A 22,787-nucleotide genomic window follows, 5' to 3' on the forward strand; every position below is an offset into this window, starting at 1 on the left:
CCGCCCCTCCGTCACGAGATATCAAAAAACGGACCTCGGATTCGTGATCAGGGACAAAAGTTACCCCTTAGGACAAAGTTTCACGCAAATCGAAGAGGGGTCGGGGCAACTGCTGTGTGAGTTGGCGGAGAATTACCCTGATTGATATGACTGAATATTGTGGAATTTTATGGATATTGATGGAGAAGTTTACAATCGATGCAATTCATTTTCGGGTGATATTTTAATATCATCAATGGGGATACGGCTTCATTAATTGATCTTGTTTTATCTAGCAATCCACAAATTTAGTTATTTCGTAAAAAGTTATATGAATATCCTTAAATTTATGTTCACAGGAGGAAGCAGGACGAGGTGGCGACCCTGGTCGACTCGATCCGGCAAAAGTCGGAACAGCAGAAGAAGGCGGGCGTGGAACTGGACGCAACTTGTCACATTTGCCTCAAAACAAAGTTCGCGGATGGCATCGGACACATCTGCAACTATTGCAACATCCGCTGTTGTGCCAAATGCGGGGGCAAAGTTACGCTGCGAAACAATAAGGTAAGTTAGCCGCCAATTTAACATTTTAACCTTCGGAATGACGGTTTTCCACAGACAGCGGCTGTCTATGTTCTGTCTACTGTTCATCTGCATGATTTGATTTGTTTTTTTTTTCTTTCTCTTCTGATGCTGGTGGGGGTTGAATCATGGATTATAAAAGCAAGATAATGCGCTGGGAAAGCAGAAGAGTCATTGCTGAAGCAGGCAGACATATATTCGAGGCATATCAGGCACCAGAATTCTAGGCGCCTCTGTCGGCTAGATTAAAGCACCATTAGGCGCTAGAAATGAAAACATACTATATATAGACAAAAGCAAGGCGGCTTGCAAAGATACAAAAGAGAGGTTGTTTTTTCCTCCCATCTTCTAAAATCAATTCAAATTAAGTTGGGCTATCTGTCTAGAGACAACAATACGTTCCCGATTCGACATTGTTTCCATACATATTTTTGCCCAAATAAAAAAGGTCCACGTGGCTTAAGAGGGTGAATCAGATTGGTATGTTGAGCCTCTTTAAAAATTTAAACTACGCCAAAGGGGTGCTGCATGCGGATAAGGAAGTGATAATATGCGTATGCCAGCGTAAACTGTGATTTTTATTGCATACATCATGTGTTTGGACTGAAGCTTTGGACGGTCTTACAGAGGATCATATTTTTTTTTGATTGTTGAAAATGAAGCAACTAAAATCGTTTTTTTCATCCAAATCTAGGTGATATGGGTGTGCATCGTTTGCCGGAAAAAGCAGGAACTATTGTCGAAGACAGGCCAATGGATGAACAAAAGCACCAGTCCCGATGGCGGGACGGTACGGCGGATCGACGGAGATCCACGGGTGAGTTTCAAATTCTGCCAATTTCTTAAAGATTCTGAAATTTTAACAAAATTTATTTTAACTTTCCAGATGTCCCAGACAATGCTCGATCCATTCGATCCCTCCGACAAGCGACCAAAGCTGGAACGGGCCCGGAGCGCGGCGGAAAAGGAAAACAACCCGATGCAGCGCTCCGGAAGTCAACTGCGCCGCCAGTACTCCCAGCAGGATCCACCCGTGCGCCGGATGTCGCAGTCCGACAGCGGGGTGGACATATCCACGGGACCACAGCAGGCCCGGTTGCCGATGCCCCGGATGCACCCGGGCCAGGTCGGCCAGTACGGACAGCACCCGCAGCACCCCGGACTGCCGCAGCCACCGATGCAACAGAATCCGTACGGACACCACCAGTCGCACATGAACCCCCAGGTGCAGATCACCCGTCCGAGCGGAAACGTCAGCATGGGTGGCTACGGCCAGGAGGATCCCAGCTACTACCAGGTAGGGACGCTGTCACCATTGCATCTCTCTAGGAATTGTAGATTAATGCTTTTTTTTCGTCCTTTTTTGGAAGGGTGAAATCGAAGACCTGATGCGAAGCCATCCGCACCTGGTCCACCCGCGCCAGCAGCAACACTACGCCGAATCCATGCAGTCCGGAGCGCCTAGCTACGGCAGCGGGAGTGGCAGCAGTGGCATCGCGGAACCCATGAAGAAGCATAAACGTCCGATGGGTGGACCGTACCTGCCCCAGCAGCGGTCCTTTAGCAGTTCCGACGAGGACATCCGATCGACGCCGGAATACGAAGGTCGGTACAGCTGGTTTCATTTTATCTAGTTTGTCCCGTTTCTGTACAGAAAAAGCTGATTGTTTTTGTTTTCTTGCGTTTTCTTTTGTACTAACATTCACTGACTTGTTCTCTTGTGTTTTTGGTTCTATTCTTAATCCCTAATTTTACCAAACCACTGCGCACCACGTAGTGAAGCGTGACGATCTTTGAACCGGAAATCGGTTTACGGTGGAGAATGCCCACAGATTGCACGGTTCGACATAACTCCAAAACCTGGTTTTACTAGGTCTACTGCGGACTCATCACCAAGATTTTAATAAGGCTGGCAAGTTTTTGAAAATAATCATTATTACGCCATTAGTTTTCAAGGCAAGAAAATGCTGGAGATCCTCGATGGTTTGACATTTTCGATAGTTTGCTACTTTTTAGTTCGACTTTGTAAAACTATTGGGGTACAAGCTTAAAAGCGAGTTTTTCTAGAGCTGGTCACAGGTCGTATCGAGGTACCCCGATTTAGAACAAACTTTCAGCATTAGATGAATTCATGCCAAATTCACCAAACCCCGGTGGATTGACACTTTTTAGTTTGAGACTTCTTAGTTTGAGCCCCGTTAGTTGGACAAGTCAAACTAAAATGTGACGAACTGTCATTTTTTATACGGAGCTCACGCACACTATCGAAACATAAGTTTGGTAGTGTAGGTGAGCACCGTGTAAAATAGATGTCAAACTAAAAGAAGACCCCGATGGATTGACAACAACCAGTTGAGGTTGGACAATGAAATTCAAGGACCGAAAACCATTGAATTGATTTACTTTTCTCATAGCTTTTGCAAATTACTGTAAAAAATGGATAACGCAAACTTATGTGTATTCAAACTTTCCAACTTTTGTGGAATTTCCTACGGATGCTGAATATTTTATAGTTGAGACCAGGAAATGCCATCTTGTAGGGCTTCTATAGGACAAAAGCACCGGGTTTTAAAAATAAACTTTTTTTACAGTAATTTGCAAAAAAAAACTAATAGAGAAAGTTAAACAAATCCCGGATCTTTAAGGCACATTTTGACGTGCTTCGAAAGACCATTCAAATGCCGCAATGCGAATTGGTTTTAACAAAGATTTAGCCCGATGTGGATCAAACGTTTGTTTATCTATTCATGAGATAAACTCGGGTCAATTATGAATCCTCTAAGACAAGAGAAAGTAAGGCAAAACGGATATTGAAATTTAAGATCTACAGGATTTGTTCTAAGAATGTGATTTTTATCACATACAGTTAAACCTCGCATATGCAACTCATATGGGGGTTTCTTATGCGAAACACGCATATGCGAGGTACAGGGCTTATGGGATTTTGGCTATATGGGAGACATGGCCTACATTTTTATAAAAAATCATCTTAACTATACAAATTTATAGTGTTTTGGAATCGTTATGAAGTCAGCTATACAGCTATACCAAATTTACAAGGTTTACGATGTTCTAGGTCATCCGAAACTTCCGCAAGTTAAGGCCTATGTGTTCACCGCCGTACAAGTATGAGGTAGGCGATTGTGACTGTGGTTTTTGACCTCAGATCATATCCAGATAGCCTCAGGGAGGTTCAGGGACTAGTCTACCGATGTGTGGTGATGTTCTGGGTCTCCTGTAGAGTTCCGGGAGTTACGTCCTATGGGTCTACCGCCGTAACAAGGCAGAGGTCGGTGGTTTTTGACCTCAGATCATAACCGGATAGCCTCAGGGAGGTTCAGGGACTAGTCTACCGTTGTAAGGAGATGTTCTGGGTCTACTGTAGAGTTCCGGGAGTTACGTACTATGGGTCTACCGCCGTAACAAGGCAGAGGTCGGTGGTTTTTGACCACAGATCATATCCGGATAGCCTCAGGGAGGTTCAGGGACAAGTCTACCGTTGTAAGGAGATGTTCTGGGTCTACTGTAGAGTTCCGGGAGTTACGTCCTATGGGTCTACCGCCGTAACAAGGCAGAGGTCGGTGGTTTTTGACCTCAAACCATATCCGGATAGCCTCAGGGAGGTTCAGGGACTAGTCTATCGATATGTGGTGATGTTCTGGGTCTACTGTAGAGTTCCGGGAGTTACGTCCTATGGGTCTACCACCGTAACAAGGCAGAGGTCGGTGGTTTTTGACCTCAAATCATATCCGGATAGTTTCAGTGAAGTTCAAGGACTAGTCTACCGATACGTGGTGATGTTCTGGGTCTACTGTAGAGTCCCGGGAGCTACGGCCGATCGGTCTACCGCCGTAACAAGGTAGAGGTCGGTGGTTTTTGACCTCAGATCATATCTAGATAGCCTCAGGGAGGTCCAGGGACTAGTCTACCGTTGTAAGGAGATGTTCTAGATCATCTCTAGAGTTCCGGGAGTTACGTCCTATGGGTCTACCGCCGTAACAAGGCATAGGACGGTGGTTTTTGACCTCAAATCATATCCGGATAGTTTCAGTGAAGTTCAAGGACTAGTCTACCGATACGTGGTGATGTTCTGGGTCTACTGTAGAGTCCCGGGAGTTTTTTTTATTCCTAACTTATTTTTATTATGTCCGTTTAGGTGCTGTGACCAGGTTAGGACCGAGGGACGGTTCAAAATAATTTAGAATACATTAAAAAAAAGATTTTCATTTTCCGCCGTATTTGCCGAGCATGTAACTGACGAGTCACAATTGTTACACGCGAGTCTTGCAGATCTGGATCCTGGCGCTGTACCCGTCCCTGAACCTCCCTGAGGCTATCTGGATATGATCTGAGGTCAAAAACCACTGACCTCTATCTTGTTACGGCGGTAGACCCATCGGCCGTAATTCCCGGGACTCTACAGGAGACCCAGAACTTTACCAAACATCGGTAGACTAGTCTCTGAACCTCCCTGAGACTATCTGGATATGATCTGAGGTCAAAAACCACCGACCTCTGCCTTGTTACGGCGGTAGACCGATCGGCCGTAGCTCCCGGGACTCTACAGTAGACCCAGAACATCACCACACATCGGTAGACTAGTACCTGAACCTCCCTGAGGCTATCTGGATATGATCTGAGGTCAAAAACCACTGACCTCTATCTTGTTACTGCGGTAGACCCATCGGCCGTATCTCCCGGGACTCTACAGGAGACCCAGAACTTCACCACACATCGGTAGACTAGTCCCTGAACCTCCCTGAGACTATCTGGATATGATCTGAGGTCAAAAACCACCGACCTCTGCCTTGCTACGGCGGTAGACCGATCGGCCGTAGCTCCCGGGACTCTACAGGAGACCCAGAACATCACCACACATCGGTAGACTAGTCCCTGAACCTCCCTGAGGCTATCTGGATATGATCTGAGGTCAAAAACCACTGACCTCTATCTTGTTACGGCGGTAGACCCATCGGCCGTATCTCCCAGAACATCACCACACATCGGTAGACTAGTCCCTGACCCTCCCTGAGGCTATCTGGATATGATCTGAGGTCAAAAACCACTGACCTCTATCTTGTTACGGCGGTAGACCCATCGGCCGTATCTCCCGGGACTCTACAGGAGACCCAGAACTTCACCACACATCGGTAGACTAGTCCCTGAACCTCCCTGAGGCTATCTGGATATGATCTGAGGTCAAAAACCACCGACCTCTGCCTTGTTACGGCGGTAGACCCATCGGCCGTATCTCCCGGGACTCTACAGGAGACCCAGAACTTCACCACACATCGGTAGACTAGTCTCTGAACCTCCCTGAGGCTATCTGGATATGATCTGAGGTCAAAAACCACCGACCTCTGCCTTGTTACGGCGGTAGACCCATCGGCCGTATCTCCCGGGACTCTACAGGAGACCCAGAACATCACCACACATCGGTAGACTAGTCCCTGAACCTCCCTGAGGCTATCTGGATATGATCGGAAGTCAAAAACCACAGTCACAATCGCCTACCTCATATTTGTACGGCGGTGAACACATAGGCCTTAACTTGCGGAAGTTTCGGATGACTTAGAACATCGTAAACCTTGTGAATTTGGTGTAGCTGTATAGCTGACTTCATAACGATTCCAAAACACTATAAACTTGTGTAGTTAAGATGATTTTTTATAAAAATATAGCCCATGTCTCCCATATAGCCAAAATCCCATAAGCCCTGTACCTCGCATATGCAACTCTTGCGACAAAACCGAATCAGGTGGAATGACTCGTATATGCAAAGTTGCATATGCGAGGCGCTCTTATGCGAGGTTTGACTGTATAACAAAACGTCATCAAGTCGTCATTATGAAATGCCAAAACACGCCTTCCGAAAGGTTTTTTTTATATTGGCTAAATCTCACCCCACAGGCTCAACGTCGCCCTTGCTGACGTTACCATTCAGTAGCAATTTAGTTAAAGATTGAAAAATTAAAAAAAATATGACGAATTGTATAGTAGTTATGTCATACATGATGCATTTTGCTTTCCACCCTTTGAACACGAAGTCCATGCTGCTGATCCCGTATGTGATATCGGTTGTCCACTGTTGAGCAGCTGGTTAAGATACGATGTGGCCTTTGAAAATGGTGCTGCTGCTCTCGTGTGGTGCTGCTGCAGGTTGATTAGATGCGCTAAAAGCCGCATCAAAGAACAAAAGGTTTTCTGTGAACTATATAGTTAGTATACTTCTCACTCCCCACCCCTTCATCTGTTGTAGTTGTTGTGATGTGTATTTTTTGAGTCTGCTCCCCTCTTCACTATTTCGTTCCATTCTTCTGTTCTGGTTCTGGTGGCCTTTGTCCCTCGCGACTATTGCAGGACAGGACCCGGGAGGATCAACCGACTGACCGACCTTCCCCGTGTGTTTGTGTGTGTGAGTGTTCGATACCACACTGCAGTATCTTTTGTGGAAATCATCGTTCATAAATTATGTGCTGTTATAAATTTCATCATTGACGTTATTATTATTTTTGCCAGCTCCTGTTTGTTGGTGGCCGCCGTGAACACCCGAATGCTTTTGGTTGGTGTTCAACGGTTGTTGCAACCTGCAGCAATATGAAGGAAAACACCGATAGAAGGAATAGGTTTTATGCTAAAATAAGCACAGGATCAGATTACTGAACTTTTTGCAAGATTATTTACAGTAAAACAAAGTGTCGTAAATTGTCAATCAAAATTTCATTAAATTCAAGCAATATGTCAGCATATTTTTAAAAAAGGGTTTTAAAGTTCATAAGAGAACACTCAAAATTAAAATTGTTAACACACATTTAGAGCCAGCCTATGGAGTTTGATTGTTCTGATCTAAGATTCAGAATCTAAATCATCCCTAATTGATTAAATTGAAAAACATTCTGAAAACTTAGTAATCATGCGGATGGATTGTTGAATTTACAAATTATTTGGATGCTGTATACTATGTTAGAACAGTTCCTGTGTAATATAAAGTAATCATAATATTTTAAAAATATTTTTTTAAACTGTCTTTGTCAATATGCTTGATAAAGTTGAAAACCTTGGTTTTCAGAGATATAAAAAAAAAGACACGGATATATGATAACTAGGCTTAGTGATTTTTCACGCTCGAAAATTGCAAATTTCACGGGGACCTTAATTTCAAAACACCAAATTTCACGCAAATTTCGCGGAACTCGAAAAATGTTAAAATAACTCTGAAAATCCTATGTTTAAATCAAAGAAACTAATTTTTATGCTTCATTATATAATATTCTTCAATAATCTTAAAAAAATCTTTACTCAATTTGAATGCGACACAAAAAAATCTCCTATTTAAAAAAAAATCCTCCTGATTTATTGATGGGCTCTATATACATTTGAAACAAAATGTAGGGCACGCGTATTCTCATTTACTGAACAGCTCTTTTAATATTCGACTAACAAAGCTTAAATGTTTTTGCTAATTTGCTTCTGTTATATAATTTTACATTTTATTGAATTTCATATCAAAGTAAGATTTTACAATCTTGTCCAGTCAAAATGAGTAGAATAAATTGAATTTTCTGCGTTATTTAGCCCATTAAACATATTTTTTAAGGGTTTTAGCTCACTTTTCAAAAACTTAATTCAAAATCAATTTGCAAAAATAATATATTTTTTGACAAAATCAATTTTTTTATTCTAAATGTTACCCAAACAATAAAAAAGTAGTATTTTTCAACTTTCACGGGAATCATCAACCCTAATAAACAAATATCGTTAAAATTAAAAACGGCCGAAAAAAATGATTTGTTTTAAAAATGTTATTTCAAAGATATAAAATCCTCTTCATTTTATTTTGAATAAAACTAAGCTTGATTTTTTTAATTGTTTTCAAAACTATTCCTTTCAAATAAAATAGCAGTAAACTTTTGGATACCGCGAATGAAAATATTAATAAATTTAGTTTCCAAAAAAAAACTCAAAAATATGAACATTTCTTCAAATGGTTCATATCAAATGACAAACAGATATATTCAAGCTGTTTGATTGAAAACTAATAAAATTTAATGAAATAGTCTTTTTGGATGAAATATTTATTAAGTTTTTGTTTGAAAAAAAATGATTTGTCCACGTCCACGAAATCGTCAAATATCATTAACCCTATATAAGTAATTAAACCACTCACTCACTTAATTCTACAGTATTTCATAAGATTATTTTCATCCCTTTTTTAGTGTGATAAATTATTTTGAGAAAAATCGTTACATTTTCACACAAACATACAATTTCACGGGATTTCGCGGAAAAAGCCAAATTTCGCGGATTTCACGCTTTCCGCGAAATCGTGAAATTTCACAAACCCTAATGATAACACAACTGGACCTTTTAAAAGTTGATGTCAGTAAACGCTTCAGTTTCGTCAAGGTATGATAGATTTGAGCTCCCTGATCATGCTTCAATCGATGGATTTGAATTTTAGTGAAATTCTTGCCAATAAATAATTTTGCAAATTTGTTGTGTAAATGGTATGGAATCATCTTAAGCGACCATGCGCACCCACGTTTATCTATGCTCTATTATTATTATTAGGCGGTTTCTGAATATTTAGCTATTATGGTTAATTTTCTTTTGGAATAATTGATGGCTTCACCTGAATCATATTTGTTTGGATTTGAACATATTTTCAATCGTACAATTTAATTATTTAAAACCCAACGATTTCTTCACAGAACAAATAAAAATTCAAAGAAATTTATAACAATGAAAAATCACGTAAAAATGCAATCCAATTTCCCACGGTGCACTTCCATCTGACCGAAAGCTGTTTGGAACAGCTTTATCGTATCGTTCAGATCAGCAGCCGTTATCGCAAACTTGCTCTCTTCATTTACCAGTTTTTTTTTTATTTCAACCAATGTTCAAAGAAAACCACAAACAAAAAATGTCCCGTATCTGGATGAAATGTTTTTGCCACATGTGGGATTGGGCGCCCCAATCAAAAAGGCAACTTTCGCTTCAGGCCACGACGTGCACGTGGGAACGCATGGTGGATGGTTGTTGGCTACAGAGTGACAACCACACACACACACTCATACGGATGCTGCTGCTCGCGTTGAGTATGAATGCATGAAAAACACACTCATTGACAAATCATTTCGGGTTTCCCTCGATGGTGGTGTTGGTGTGCTGATGATGAGCATACGGCTAATGAATGTTTAACAATGACCTTGGATAAGGGATGCTGAAATCAATGCGAGAGAGAGAGAGAGGGAGAAACAAGAGCAAGGATGAGAGAGTAAGAGAATGCTGATTTTATTATGCGCTCATTTTGGCGATAATTTTGGATTCGTTCTTGTTGCAGTCGAAGCGATCACCGACCATGTCGTAATGGAACCTGATTTCGAATTAATTTGGCACAATGCAAGAATGAAAAAAACAAATTGGCATTCCTTCATTTTGGCAGATCAGCTTGAGCAATCGAAAACGAAGAGAACAAAGATCAAACCGGAGCAAGCGATTGTCTAATACACTTTGGGGGAAAATGAGAACACTCACTGTGAGTGTCACCGGCAGGAAAATTCGTTGAGAGTATTTGTTTGAGTGCTTCCGCCAAATGGAAATTACCAAGATATCGTTAAGATTGTGCTGTCTTGTCGTATTCTCCATCCTAGGTTAATTATGAAATGAAACACGTGCATATAGCAAAAGACTGTTCTAAATATTTTGAGATAGTTAATCGTTTAAAATTTGTCGACAAATATGTTTAATCAATTTGATTTAGTAACACTCAGAAAAAATCACATATTTGATCACAAGAAACAAAGTTATTGAAGTATTTGTACGCAAAAAACTTGACAGATAGAATATTATTGTTGTTTGCTCGTTTTTTATTGGGACTGCTAAAAATTGACAAGTCATTCGCTGTTTTGAACTATTGAAAATCTAGTGTTATTTCTTTGAATTAGGGCTGTTGCAATTTTTTTTCAAAGCTTTTGTCGGGGGTTGTAAAAAAAGTGTATTCCTCTGCGTTTAGAATCGTTTTTAGCATGTTCGGGTTTATTCAAAAATAAAAAAAAAATCACTGAATTTATTTTTCGTCAAATCTTCCTTTGAAAACTATTTATTGCAAATCAACTTTAAGGATGCATAATGCATTTTACAGCAATTTATTGATTTAAAATTTGAAGTTCTGGCTTGTAATTTCAATTAATCAATTCCTTTTATTTTGGTGCCATTCCTCGACCTCAGCCAGGGTCAAGGGGCAAAAACTTTTTTTAAATAGTTACTTGCATCAACCTAATGGCCATGCTAAGATGAAATTAAATTAAAATCATGACATGTTCCAATGTGTACAGTCGAGTATCGAAAAATGGCAGAGTTTTTTAAACTTTTTAAGTGTTTTTTTCAATGAATAATACGTAAGGCTACCAACTGTATGGATTTTTTCCTTACCGTACGGATTTTCGACCATTTTCGCGGATTTTTAACTGGCCGGAATTTTGGCACAGAGTTTTTCGCAAAATACGGATTTGTACGGATTTTTTTTATTTGGCCTAAGCTTTTGCATTTTTATCACACTGCCAGATCGATTTTAAAGGGATATTTTGGATAGTTTTCCAGAAATTCCTTATGTCAGAGTGGATTATCATTAATTGTTCTTTCCAAATTCTTTACAAAACGTATTTATTCAATAAAAGAACAAAAGGCTTTCTAAAGCAAATTAGCAAATGTAAAGTTATTTTTATAACGGTCCTGTAAGCTATTGTGTTGCACATGTTTATTGGACCTTTTCAATAAAGAATCTAGAGATGTTTTCGTGAAAACACTGAAAATGATATTATTCGTAAAAACCAACTTAACTTGACGTTCCGTGAACTTTTAAAAGTTTTACAAAATAAAAAATGGAAATTTTATTCAGCAAATTACGGTTTATTTTGTGAATATTTTTAAACGTGCAAGTCATAAGCACTCTGATAGCAAAGTGGAATTTGTAAGCTGCAAAAACGATACAGTTTTATATTTTTAATTCCCAAATTCTTTATCTTATACCATGGTGTCATATCGGAAAAATGTACGGATTTTTGCTCAGCAAGAGTTGGTAGCCTTATGCATAGCTATTTCCTTTAAGCACAATGGAAACAACCAATACAAATGTATAAAAAAGTTGTGAAGTTCGGGGGGTTCACAGATAGCATTTTTTGTACGATTATAAAAATAAATATTGAAGGTTTAAAATTAAAATATTTGAAAAACTTTTTTTTTAAATTTATTTGTTTACTAAAATTTTATGTATCTCAAAGGTCTATGGGTACTTCGGGATGTCCATGGTCATCCAAGGACTCCCTGGAGTTAAGATCTACGAGTCTAGTTTTTGTTTGCATAATTAACTGTATCTTTTAACTGGTGTAACCAAATCAGCTGAAACTTGGAGCGTTTGTCAAGTGATAGTATACGAACCGATTGCTTCAAAAATGTTGGCTCTATCATTCATAGTTTTGAAAATATTTATCATTAAACTTTAAAAATCGATTTTCTCGAATAGTACTAAATGGAACGACCGAGCCACGTAGTTTAGTGGTAACGCTTCCGCCTCGTAAGCGGTAGATCGGGGTTCAAATCCCGGCTCGGACTAACACAACTGGTGATCTTTTCCCTTCTGGATTCGATTGCTTAGTAAAGGGAAGGTAGTGTATCGTCACAAACTGGACCTTATTAAGACACCTTAGGAAGACAACCTATGGAATGTTAACATTAACCTTAACATGTTAACATTAAGTTGAGAATGAAACTGTCACTGAATCCGCTTTGTAAATGCCGGCCCCGATACTCTTCACGGGTGTTCCCCTCAGGAACAGGGAAAGATTTACTTTTTTTTTTACCAAATGAATAGTACTAAATTAGCACACAACAGACGATTTATTCCTGTAGAAGGGTTGCAATTATTTCTTGGGAGCTTTTTTTAAATGGTTGAGTGCTGATGAGCCATCAATTGCTATATTGCTGTTGTAAAATTTGAAACTTCATATAATGTTTTAAATGCTTATTATAAATGCCTTTAAATCATTTTAATTAACCAAGCGTCTCCATTGAATCAAACTTTCTTAGAATAATTGGAGGCGCTTGGTTTCTCAAAATGATTTTCTTAGCATTAAATTTTAGACCCCAAATTTTACAATTTTATTAATTGACAGGGAATTTACTAAAATTAAACTCTCTCGATTGGAGCGGGATTGCAGGGAGCCAAAATGGAGTTGTGACTGTAGCTTTTTTAGCTTTGATGTTTTAACAGAGTAACAGATTGATGAATATCATACAAAACACCAATTTGCAGTTATTTGTAACAACTCCCAAAACCGTCCAAACTCAGCCGCGGACCAAACCCATCACGTGCACGTTGCCGCAGACAAAAAAAAAAACGACCATTCCATCCCACGTGTGAGTGTAGTGCACTTTTCCGCGAATGCACCCGACGTCGTGCTAGAAACAGGGCTTTTCCCTGCAGGGGGGCATCGTAGGAGGTTGGTGGTGCTTTGGTCAGCACGTGAGTGTCTCACGTGCACAAGTGTGAGTTCTTGTCACGCGCGATTTTTAACTGCTTCTTCTTATTCTTCTTCATCTCCACTGCTGTGAGTGTGAGTGGCGGACGACCGCGGAAAATGAGAGATGTTTGAATGAGAGCGGTGAGAGAGTCCGTGTGTCCGTTTTCGGTAAGGGTTGCACTGAGAACATCCAATTTGCTGCTGGCTGGAAGGAAGGAAGCAGCAAAGCAAAGCAAGGAAAAAAAGGGCAGTGCATGTAAATTTTCCTTTGCGTGCGCTCAGTTTGGTCCTGCCAGTCGAACGAGAAGCTCGAGTAAGCTCGAGGCGAGATACGGCAAAAAGCTGCGCGAAAGCTCACGGCCGCGGGAAAAAAAGCGCTGACAAGCACATCATCAGCAGCTGAAGCTCTCCGAACAAGGAAGGAAGGAAGAAGAAGTGGATTTTCCTCCTTATTTTTCGAGTGCGAGGCTGCGACAGGAAAATTCGGAAAAGTGCGTTTTTCCCGTCGGAAACTGTGTTATATCACTGTTCGAACAGGGGAAGCGAAGACCGGAACGAAACGGAGGATGTTTTCGTCGGTGGCCAGTGAACTTCCGACCATTTTGGCCACGTAAACACACCGACCGGGCGTTGTTTCGATTTTTCCTCCCGCCACGTACACACACAAAGACACACGCGTAGCGCGGATTGGGTCCTGAAGCGTTTTCCGACGCTTATCTGCAGTGATCAGGAGTTTTGGAGGTGAAAAAGGAAAAACAAGAAGACGAAGCGAAAAAAAAAATTCAGCCTTGAAAACAGATATCCTGTGTCCGTTCCGCGCGGGTTTCCTGGCGATCCTGTGTCGGTGCATGTGTTGGTCAGTGACCGATTTTGCCTGAACACACACACCCACACGTGGCCACATCCGTGTGTCGTCGTGGGGTCTCTTTATTAGAGTGCTTTCTGGCCTGTAAATTAGTGCGTAGTTCTTGATTCGGTTATCCCGAGATCCTTGGCCAGCTCTCCCACTCTCTCTATCTATCTCTCTCGCCGGATCGGCCACTCCGGAGTTCTTCTCGGGGTAGACGGACGTCTCTCTCTCTCTCTCCGGCGCGGTCTAAATTTAACTGCGGAAACTTTGGCGGTGTGTTGTTCTCCGCCGGTGTCGTCGTGTGAGTGCGGGGGACGACTCCAAGTGAAGGGCTAAAAATAGCTACCGTCGTCGTCGTCGGTCGTCGCGAGATCAGACCCCGCGAAACGCCAAAACGTTGCGTTGTTTGTGCGGAGGAGGGCACTTGTGCAAGGTGTTGTTTATTGATTTCGCACGAAGCGCGAAAAGGTACAACCGGGAGAGTCTGTGCTGTGTGCAGTTGTGACATCCGGAGCCGGGTCCCGGAAAAGGTGGTCAGTGTGATTGTGTATTTTTTTATGTTCGAGGAAAAACTTTGGATTACCAGAGCGGCGAGACTTTGCACTGGCTGGAGACTTGGCTGAGCAAGCTTACACGCTAATGTGAGTTTCGGAACTGTTGTTCTGATGACGTTATGAAAACACACACACAAACACACTTTCCCTTCGTTGTTTAGTAGTTCCAGTTGTTTTATTGCTTTATACTTAATTTCTAATTATTTTCTCTGTCTGGTAGAATAATTATAGTTTGTTTTTTATTACACTAACTTCGTTTTTCTAAAAATCCAATTGTTGAGTCTTTCGAAGAAATCTAGTTTTGCACTAAACTTTAGGCGCTTTGATTCTTTAAAACATAACGGTTCGTTTTTCAAAACTACAAGCCGATTACTACCTTTCGCCAAAATATATGACACATTCGAATTTTCATAGCTGTGTTTCTAAATTGGCTCAATGATTTTATTTTTTTACGGTAGATTTCAAATCAAAGCTAATCATACGTCTTCATAAAAGATGTGTTTTCTAACATTTTTGCTTGGGAGGGGGCGAACCTACTTTGAATTTAAATTGAATTAGTACTTCATGAAAAGTTTTGTACATTGTTACTCGGCTCGTAAAAAAGGGAATCCGTGTGCTGTAAAATTATTTAAACATTGGAAAATTTAACATAATCATCAAATTAATTGCTCCTTTTTTTTTTGCAAAACCATATATGTCGTTCCGCTTCAATTGAACTCAAACAATTGCAAAATTGAAATCAAATGGGGGGGCTGTTGATACCATCAAAGCAAGAATACCGATTTTCATCCAATCGGACCAACAACTAGTTTTCGACACATCCCATAGTATCGACCCCCTCGTTAAAATTGTGAAAACCTTCAACTGTGATATTCCTGGAACTAAAATTTTTAGAAGGTTGAGGCTGGACTCAATGGGAGATATTCACCATTATTTAAAAAAAAAACTGTGTACAATTTTCTCATGATCCCCATAGTAAGGTTAAAAGTTAAGTTATCATTTTGGTAGAACACACACCAAACTCAATTTTTTCTACGATTTGTGATTCCAGAGTTACCGCTGTTTGAAAATTAATGTTTTTTTTTCTTAATTTTGCGAAAATTAGGGTTCTTGCATGGCGGTATCCGAATCCTCTCCAATTTTCAGCTTGATCAAAAAAGAGCATTTAAATTGCTGACTCGTTTGAAGTGGAATGACCCTTTAGTAAAGTGAAATCGTATGATTCCTGCAATTTTTCTTTAACATAAACCAGCTGAAACTCTGTAATGCACAAGAATTTAACGTACTTTTAACGTGCGATTATCCACGCCCCTTACGATAAAGTTTTGTTTTGTATGGAAATTGTCCACGAGGGAGGAACGGGGTGGGCCTTAGATTAAAAAAAAAATGGCCACGTGGTTTACGAATGGTCCCAAATGATGTTTTTTTTTCAGGAAGAGTCGTATAGTAAAATGTGTTATTTTATATCAAGAACTGGTAAAATATCCTTCAGTTTCTGCTGAATTTCAAATGTTTAAACATAATTTTAGGAAGTTACTCAAAGAAGAGGTAATATTCAGTTAACCAAATATTCAACTATCCAATATTCAACTTTTTTGCTGTGATGCAACTCGTTGCACACGGCTTGTCTAAAGGTTATTGTTATAAAACTTGAATGAACCTCGGTAATTCTTTCTGGAGCTTGTTGGGAGGACTGTCCCGAGTCAGGGAAACTGTTTTTCAAAAAATTCTATCGGTAAAAATTGATTTTATCTCATTTTGAAGTTTTTATACAATATATTTAAGCTAAAATCATGAAAAGTGTTAAATAAATTGCTGAAATTATTATGTTTTTGTTGTTATTTTATCAAAACATCAGTTTCGAGTTACCTCAACATGTCTTCAATATCCTACAACATAGAAAAATGTTTATCTTGGCCGTCAGTTTCGATAATAGCTGCAAAATAGGTTTTTTCCTAGTATTTTTTTCAAACTCATCTGGAAACATCAACTTTATTCGTGTTTATCAAAACAGTTTACGTGGATTTGTGGCAAAAAACATTCAGAATAAATTTGCACAAAAATCATGCTATTACATCAAATCTCTGAAACGTTACAACAATTTTAGTGCAGAGAAAGCTGCAAATTTTTAAATTCTGTGATATTTATTTCCTTTTCGTCCTACTACTATTTAAAAAAATTTCAGGATGACAAATCAAAAGTCCTGTGTTGCATTTTAATCTTATTTTATTTGTAAAAAAAAACATTATTACAAATTATAATTAAAAAAACATAATAATTTCAGCAATTTATTTAATACTTTTCATGATTTTAGCTTAAATATATTGTATAAAAACTTTAAAATGAGATAAAATCATTTTTTACCGATAGAATTTTTTGAAAAACAGTTTCCCTGACTCGGGACAGTCCCCCAACAAGCTCCAGAAAGAATTACCGAGGTTCATTCAAGTTTTATAAAAATAACCTTTAGACAAGCCGTGTGCACATCAGTAATTTCCTACGAAAACAGCATAATTCGAAAAAAGTTTCAAATTTCAATTATAAAAGTTGCAACTTTTAATTACGGAAAATTTGGTACTCAAAAAAGTATAGGTTAGAGCGTCCAATTTCCTGGGGCTACAAAAATCCTGGGAATCGGGAAATTTTCAACCAAATTCCCGGGAAATCCCGGGAATTCCCAGGAAATTTTAAATCTGTTCAAAATTATTCTGATCATTGTTCTGACTAATATTTTGCAACAAAATTGTAGAGAACAGCGTCTTTAATGGTTAGAATACGTGTGAGGATCAACTACAAGCTTGACTGCATGTAAAAAATCATACAACTTCAAGAAAATACACTTTTTTTCTAAATTTATAGGCTCTCTTTCAATTTGTACAATAAATCAAAAAAATATCTCATGTATTTTTGTTGAGAAGTTTTTTTTTAGCAAAGTATTTGGACAGTGAGTAAAATGAATCCATACTTCACAATCATAAAATTTATTTTAAAATGTAAAAAAATCAAGAAGAAATTATATTTTTCATGACAAATATTATTTCTACATGAATTCATACTGGTTTCAGCTCTTAAACAAAATAATATAGATTTTCAAATTCAAATATTTATAGCAAGTTTGTAAAATATTTTTGCCTTCTTTCGGCAATTTCTAACAATACGAAGTAGCTTTTTAATGATTTTATAATGGTTTTATGTTGTTCCAAGATTTTAAGCTCAACAAATGACTTCTCATGGCACAAAAAGATGATTTGAATTATACGATAAATTAACATCATTTCTCCAATCAGTCTTCCATTTTTTCATAATTAACTCTCTAACACCCATGATAGCACCAGTGCCCGATTTTTTTTTTACCTCAATTTGTAATTTCTTGAATACTATAGAACGCAGCGATGGAACAATCATCATCAAAAGAAAATCATTGGATGTTCATCAAGAGAAAAAATCTGAAGGGAGCATGGCTATACTCTCTCGCGCACGAAAGATTGGTAAAAGGAATCTAAAAAAATCATCATCTTGATTATTCGGCGGAACATCTTTTTCTCTACTACACTTGCAAGTGTAACGTCACACGTCGTAAAATGACCTGTAGATGGGCAATGTGTGTAAACAAAGTGAAATAAATATTTTTTTATTCACAAAAAAATCTTCAGCAGATTGATTTTTTTCGGAGAAATTCGGAAGTGATTTTCTTTTGTGTGATTTGCCTCCTCTCTCTTTCGCGGGTGAATAAATTTCGCAAGCGAAACTGATTTTTTGCGATTATTCCATCCCTGATAGAACGTTTTGTACTAATTCTTCCTGCACAATCCTATTTGAAATATTTAATGATATACCAATTCAATTTTCATCCATTTTGATCATGGTAAACCATAACGCAAAAAAAAAATCCTAAGCGGGAAGGGGTTGAATATTTATAAAATGTGACATTTTCTGCAGCAAATCCACTATTGAGCAACTCCATGTCAAATAGGGAATCGGTTGTACCCGACCCTCTCCGATTTCAATGAAACTTTGTAGACATGTTATCCTACGCCACGGCGTCTTTTTCAGGGGGATAGTATTTTTTGAGAAATAGCAAAAAAACTGTCATATACATATGAAAGTGTGGAACATCCCCGTTCATTTGCGGGGCAAACGAAAATCTTTGGTCGGAAAAATCACTACAGAAAAGTGTAATTGGTTGGGTTTATGCTCAACTGTAAGTCACATTTATGAATTTTGGATTTCAACCGAATCAACATATTTTTGTGTGTTTTGGTTATAAAATGTACCTTATATCTGTAAGCCCATACATCCAATTGAAATGTGGTCAAAGACATACTTATGGGAAATTGGACGAGCTTTCCGGTAATATTATTTTCGAGACTGAAAAATCAAGTCTGTCATATAGAAATTGGCAAAAACCATCAAAAAAACTATTTTTTCAACTTTTTTATTTTTAATGCCACTGTAACTTCACAAGGATTGGACTTAGGACAATGGTCAATATGAAGACTTTTATGTAAAATTGTCTAGAGAATCGACTCTCGTGTTCGGTTATAGAAAATTTTGAAGTTTAGAGCACTTTTGACAAAAAAAAAAACAGTTTCCGTAAATGATTTTTGTATTTTTTTAGGTGAGTTGCTCCATCCTGCATTTTTCGTGAGTCTTTTTGTAACATCTTAGGCTATTTTCATAAAAATTTTGAACAAAAATAAATCGTGGGCTCACCTTCAAATTTGACTTTTAAACATAAAAATCAAAAAATCTCATAAAAGTGGAGTGTTTTTTTCTTTCAGTGTATTTTTTTCGGAAAGCCCGTCAAATTTCCTACAAGTTTGTCTTTAACCACTTTTTAATACGATGCAACGGCTTGGAGACATAGCAATATTTAAATTACGAAATACAAAAATATTCAAAACGTTTACGCCCTTCTCAAATGTAATTATCGAGTGTAACTGGCTCCATATACACAAAAATGGCTTATATAACCGCAGAATAACATGTCTACAAAGTTTCATTGAAATCGGAGAGGGTCGAGAAAAAAGTACCTAAAAAATTCCTGTTTTGGGCTGGAATTGCACTGTTGCAGATTTTGAGATATATTTTTCCTTTGAGTGTAGGTAAATGCTAAAATTTCAGTCATATAAATTCATCAGAAGTTGCGTTTTTAAGCATTTGAAGACTAACGAAATAGGGGAACCAGGGTCGTGCACAGAATTTTCGAAAGGGGAGGGTTTTCTCGAAAGGGGCGCATGGGGTGCTTGTTTAGATTGCGAAAGGGCGCTAACAGTCAATCTTTAATCTCAATAAATAATACTTTGGTATATTTTACATATATTTTGCTGGTTCGAATCCCGAGGCGGACGCTCAAAAATTCTAAGTGTAAATATGGGTATCCGGCGCCGTCGCTCTGTGCCTTACTCAAACAGGGCGGCGAAGTCCTTGTAGTTAAAAGGAAGACAGTGGTTGGTCTAGTACCGGCCGACAGATATAAAGTCAACTTCGTTTTTTTTATATATTTTACATTGGTGCAACAGGAGACTACACTTTTTGAATTGGCACTGCAAATCGTTTTGAATAGCGCCATGAAGGGGGGGGGGGGGGGCGTTAATTCGGAGTTTGAGCGAATTTGAGATTTTTGCGCAAATAAGAGTTTTGGCGTAAATCGGAAGAGGGATGGGCCGTTCACTTGTGGAGCGTAAACGGGGTTTTAGTGAAGAAGTGTTTCGCAATTTTTTTTCACGATTTTTAACTTTTCATTTTTTTTTATTTGGATGAAACTTTGCCATGCACCATGCATTCTCTATGTCAAAAGAAGCAATTTTGCATCATTCGTTTTTCTATACAAATGTCCATCAATTCTGGGGGCTGATCATATTAAATTTATATGCAAATTAATGAATTTCTATATCTTCACAAGGGATTATCTGATCGATTTGGTGTCTTGGGCAAAGCAAAAAATCCGATTTTTTATGTTTTAGGGGACTAAAAAAGACATCTACGGAACTTTAGTGATGGTGCAAAATCTGGTTTAGGAGATATGATTTTTTTGAAGAAAAAAAAACGAAAAAGTGGACAAAAATGGTTGAAGCAATTTTGTTAACAAAATGTACCGTTTTCAGGTGAAAGCTAATTTTAGGACTGCATTTTCAATTTATTTTGGTTTTTATTCATTTTAAAATAACACTTCTGGAATTTAAAGTACCCCTAAAAAATGTTTTTGAAGAGCCAAGAAAATTTTGTACAACTTTCTCTCTGAAACTTTCAAATCGAGCAATTTGTTTCTGAGATACACAATCTCAAAGAAATCAAATCGATGAACTTGATTTTTCTAAGTGTTAACCCTTTGCTGCCCATTTTTTTCGATTTTTTTAAATTTTTCCCTTGTCATTTTGAGCAACTTTTGTTCTACGAAAAACTTTACTTCTCTTGTTTTATGTTGTTTTTGTTTAATTTTTAGTTTTTATATTTGCATTTATCTTGTTTAGTTGATGTTTGTTTTTGGTAGTATTTGGCCTATTCTAGCACCTAATTTGTGATGTTTTTTACAGCCAATTTTTCATTATTTTTTTGTATGTTTTTCATTTTTTTTACTCTAGAACAAACCATTATCATTTAAATTGTTAAAAAATGCTTAGAGATATAGTCTGAGACAATAGAAAAAAAAAGTACAGAAAATATTAGTGAAAAACACAGCCAAGAAAAACAATAATTTTTTAAAACATTGGTAAAGTCACATAAAACAATTCACACAATCTACCCTATTTTTTTTTCAAATTTTAAGAGTTCAGCTTTCCATTGCTTTTTAAAGGTCGAAAATTGGTAAAAAAATTGATTTTTGGCGAATTATTAGATCGAACCCCGTCTAGAGGTGGGGTTGGATTGTAGCTGGATAAACTGAATGTGTTCAACTGATCATAACTCGGAAACTACTGGTCCGATTTTCAATCGACTTTTCTTTGCATTCCCTATGTCAAAAGAAGCAATTTTGCATCATTTGTTTTTCCATACAAGTCTCCATACAATTTTGAGGGCTGGAATGGATATGTAAATGTATGAAATTTTGTATCTATGGACGGAATTTTCTGAAAATCTGAAAAATTTGATAAGAAACTTCATTTTTGGGTCAAACATTTGTAACAGACTTTTTGAGTATAAAAAATGAAAAAAGATAATTTTGAATATATTTCTATCGATTCCTTGACTTTTTTGAAGAAACGTCCTAGAAAATCGATAAAAAGTAACAAAGTTGCTACAGGAAACAAAGATATATTTCGATTTACCCCAGAAAATGTTCCGAAAATGCACCTCTCTCATAAAGTTTTTTTAAAAAAATGATAAAATAATTAACATATTAAAAAAATACTATCAACGCCTGAAAAGCACCATAGAAATGATGAAAATATTTTGAAAATAAGATTTTAAAGAAAGTTTCACAACACGCAAAAAAATAATCAAAAAAAGTTAGCTTAAGCAACATAAAAATGATAAAAAGTTGCGCCTTGTGATGAAATAAAAATGTTAAATAAAACAATTTGACTACCTTTTTGAAAATAAAATTTCACTAGAGGTGCCCTCATGACAAAATAAAAAAATGAAAAAGTAGAGCAACATAAAAAAAGATCAAAGATATTTTGAAAAAAGGACTTTACCAGCGGCGTTTTGTTAAAGTAAAAACAAAATAAAATTATTTGACTATCGGTGCTCCTCAAGCTATAAAGACTGTTCAAAACTACCCAAGTAACCATCCAGCACTAAGAGAAATCATAAATGTGCTGTTTGTCAGCATTCTACAGCAAATCAGTCATAAAACAGCTAGGATGATAACAAATCAGCTCTAAAACAACTGCTGTAGTATTAGCTGATATGCAGCAGTTTTAATGCTGCTCCTAGCAACACTGCTGCATTTTTCCCCATTTTACTGGCAACACTGTTGAGGAGTGAAGGAGAGAGAACGATATAAACGAAAATAAAAATATCTCTTGCTCGCTCATTCCTTTAACCAGTACGACCAAAACAAACCAGCGGAAAAAACGGCTGTCAGTCGTTGGCTGAGATTCATCGTAGGTTGTTTATGCTCCTGATGTTTTTATTCTTTGAGAAGAATATTTATGGCTGGTTGAACAACTTCTTCGTTCAAAACTTGTATTTTGTGGGTGTTTGCGAGCACCTTTTCTTTGTGGAAAAAACTAAATGATCCTTCTAAAGGCTAGATTTTTGCAGGTTGGATTTTCTCGGCCACTATGGTGAAGCTAGCTTTGAAGTGTTTTTTTTTCTCTTACGATTCCCGGCGGTACTGGAGAAATCTGCCGTCTT

At 38.0% G+C, this 22,787-nt stretch overlaps 1 protein-coding gene across 12 annotated transcripts in view; it reads left to right on the forward strand.

The window, feature by feature from the left end:
* The window catches only part of LOC120414001 (regulating synaptic membrane exocytosis protein 2), a 110,966-nt gene that overhangs the window by 32,941 nt on the left and 55,238 nt on the right, over positions 1–22,787 (forward strand). For all 12 annotated transcript variants that reach the window (XR_008212491.1, XR_005605006.2, XR_005605005.2 and 9 more), the window contains exons 4-7: positions 339–543; positions 1,256–1,378; positions 1,448–1,858; positions 1,932–2,166. Coding sequence is in view for 1 of the 12 variants with exons in the window: in XM_039575010.2 (XP_039430944.1) it covers positions 339–543; positions 1,256–1,378; positions 1,448–1,858; positions 1,932–2,166 (974 nt within the window). In the remaining 11 variants the exon portion in view is untranslated. The remainder of the gene's footprint in view (positions 1–338; positions 544–1,255; positions 1,379–1,447; positions 1,859–1,931; positions 2,167–22,787) is intronic.

This window comes from Culex pipiens, chromosome 3 (genome assembly GCF_016801865.2).
Source record: "Culex pipiens pallens isolate TS chromosome 3, TS_CPP_V2, whole genome shotgun sequence".
Lineage (NCBI taxonomy): Eukaryota > Metazoa > Arthropoda > Insecta > Diptera > Culicidae > Culex > Culex pipiens.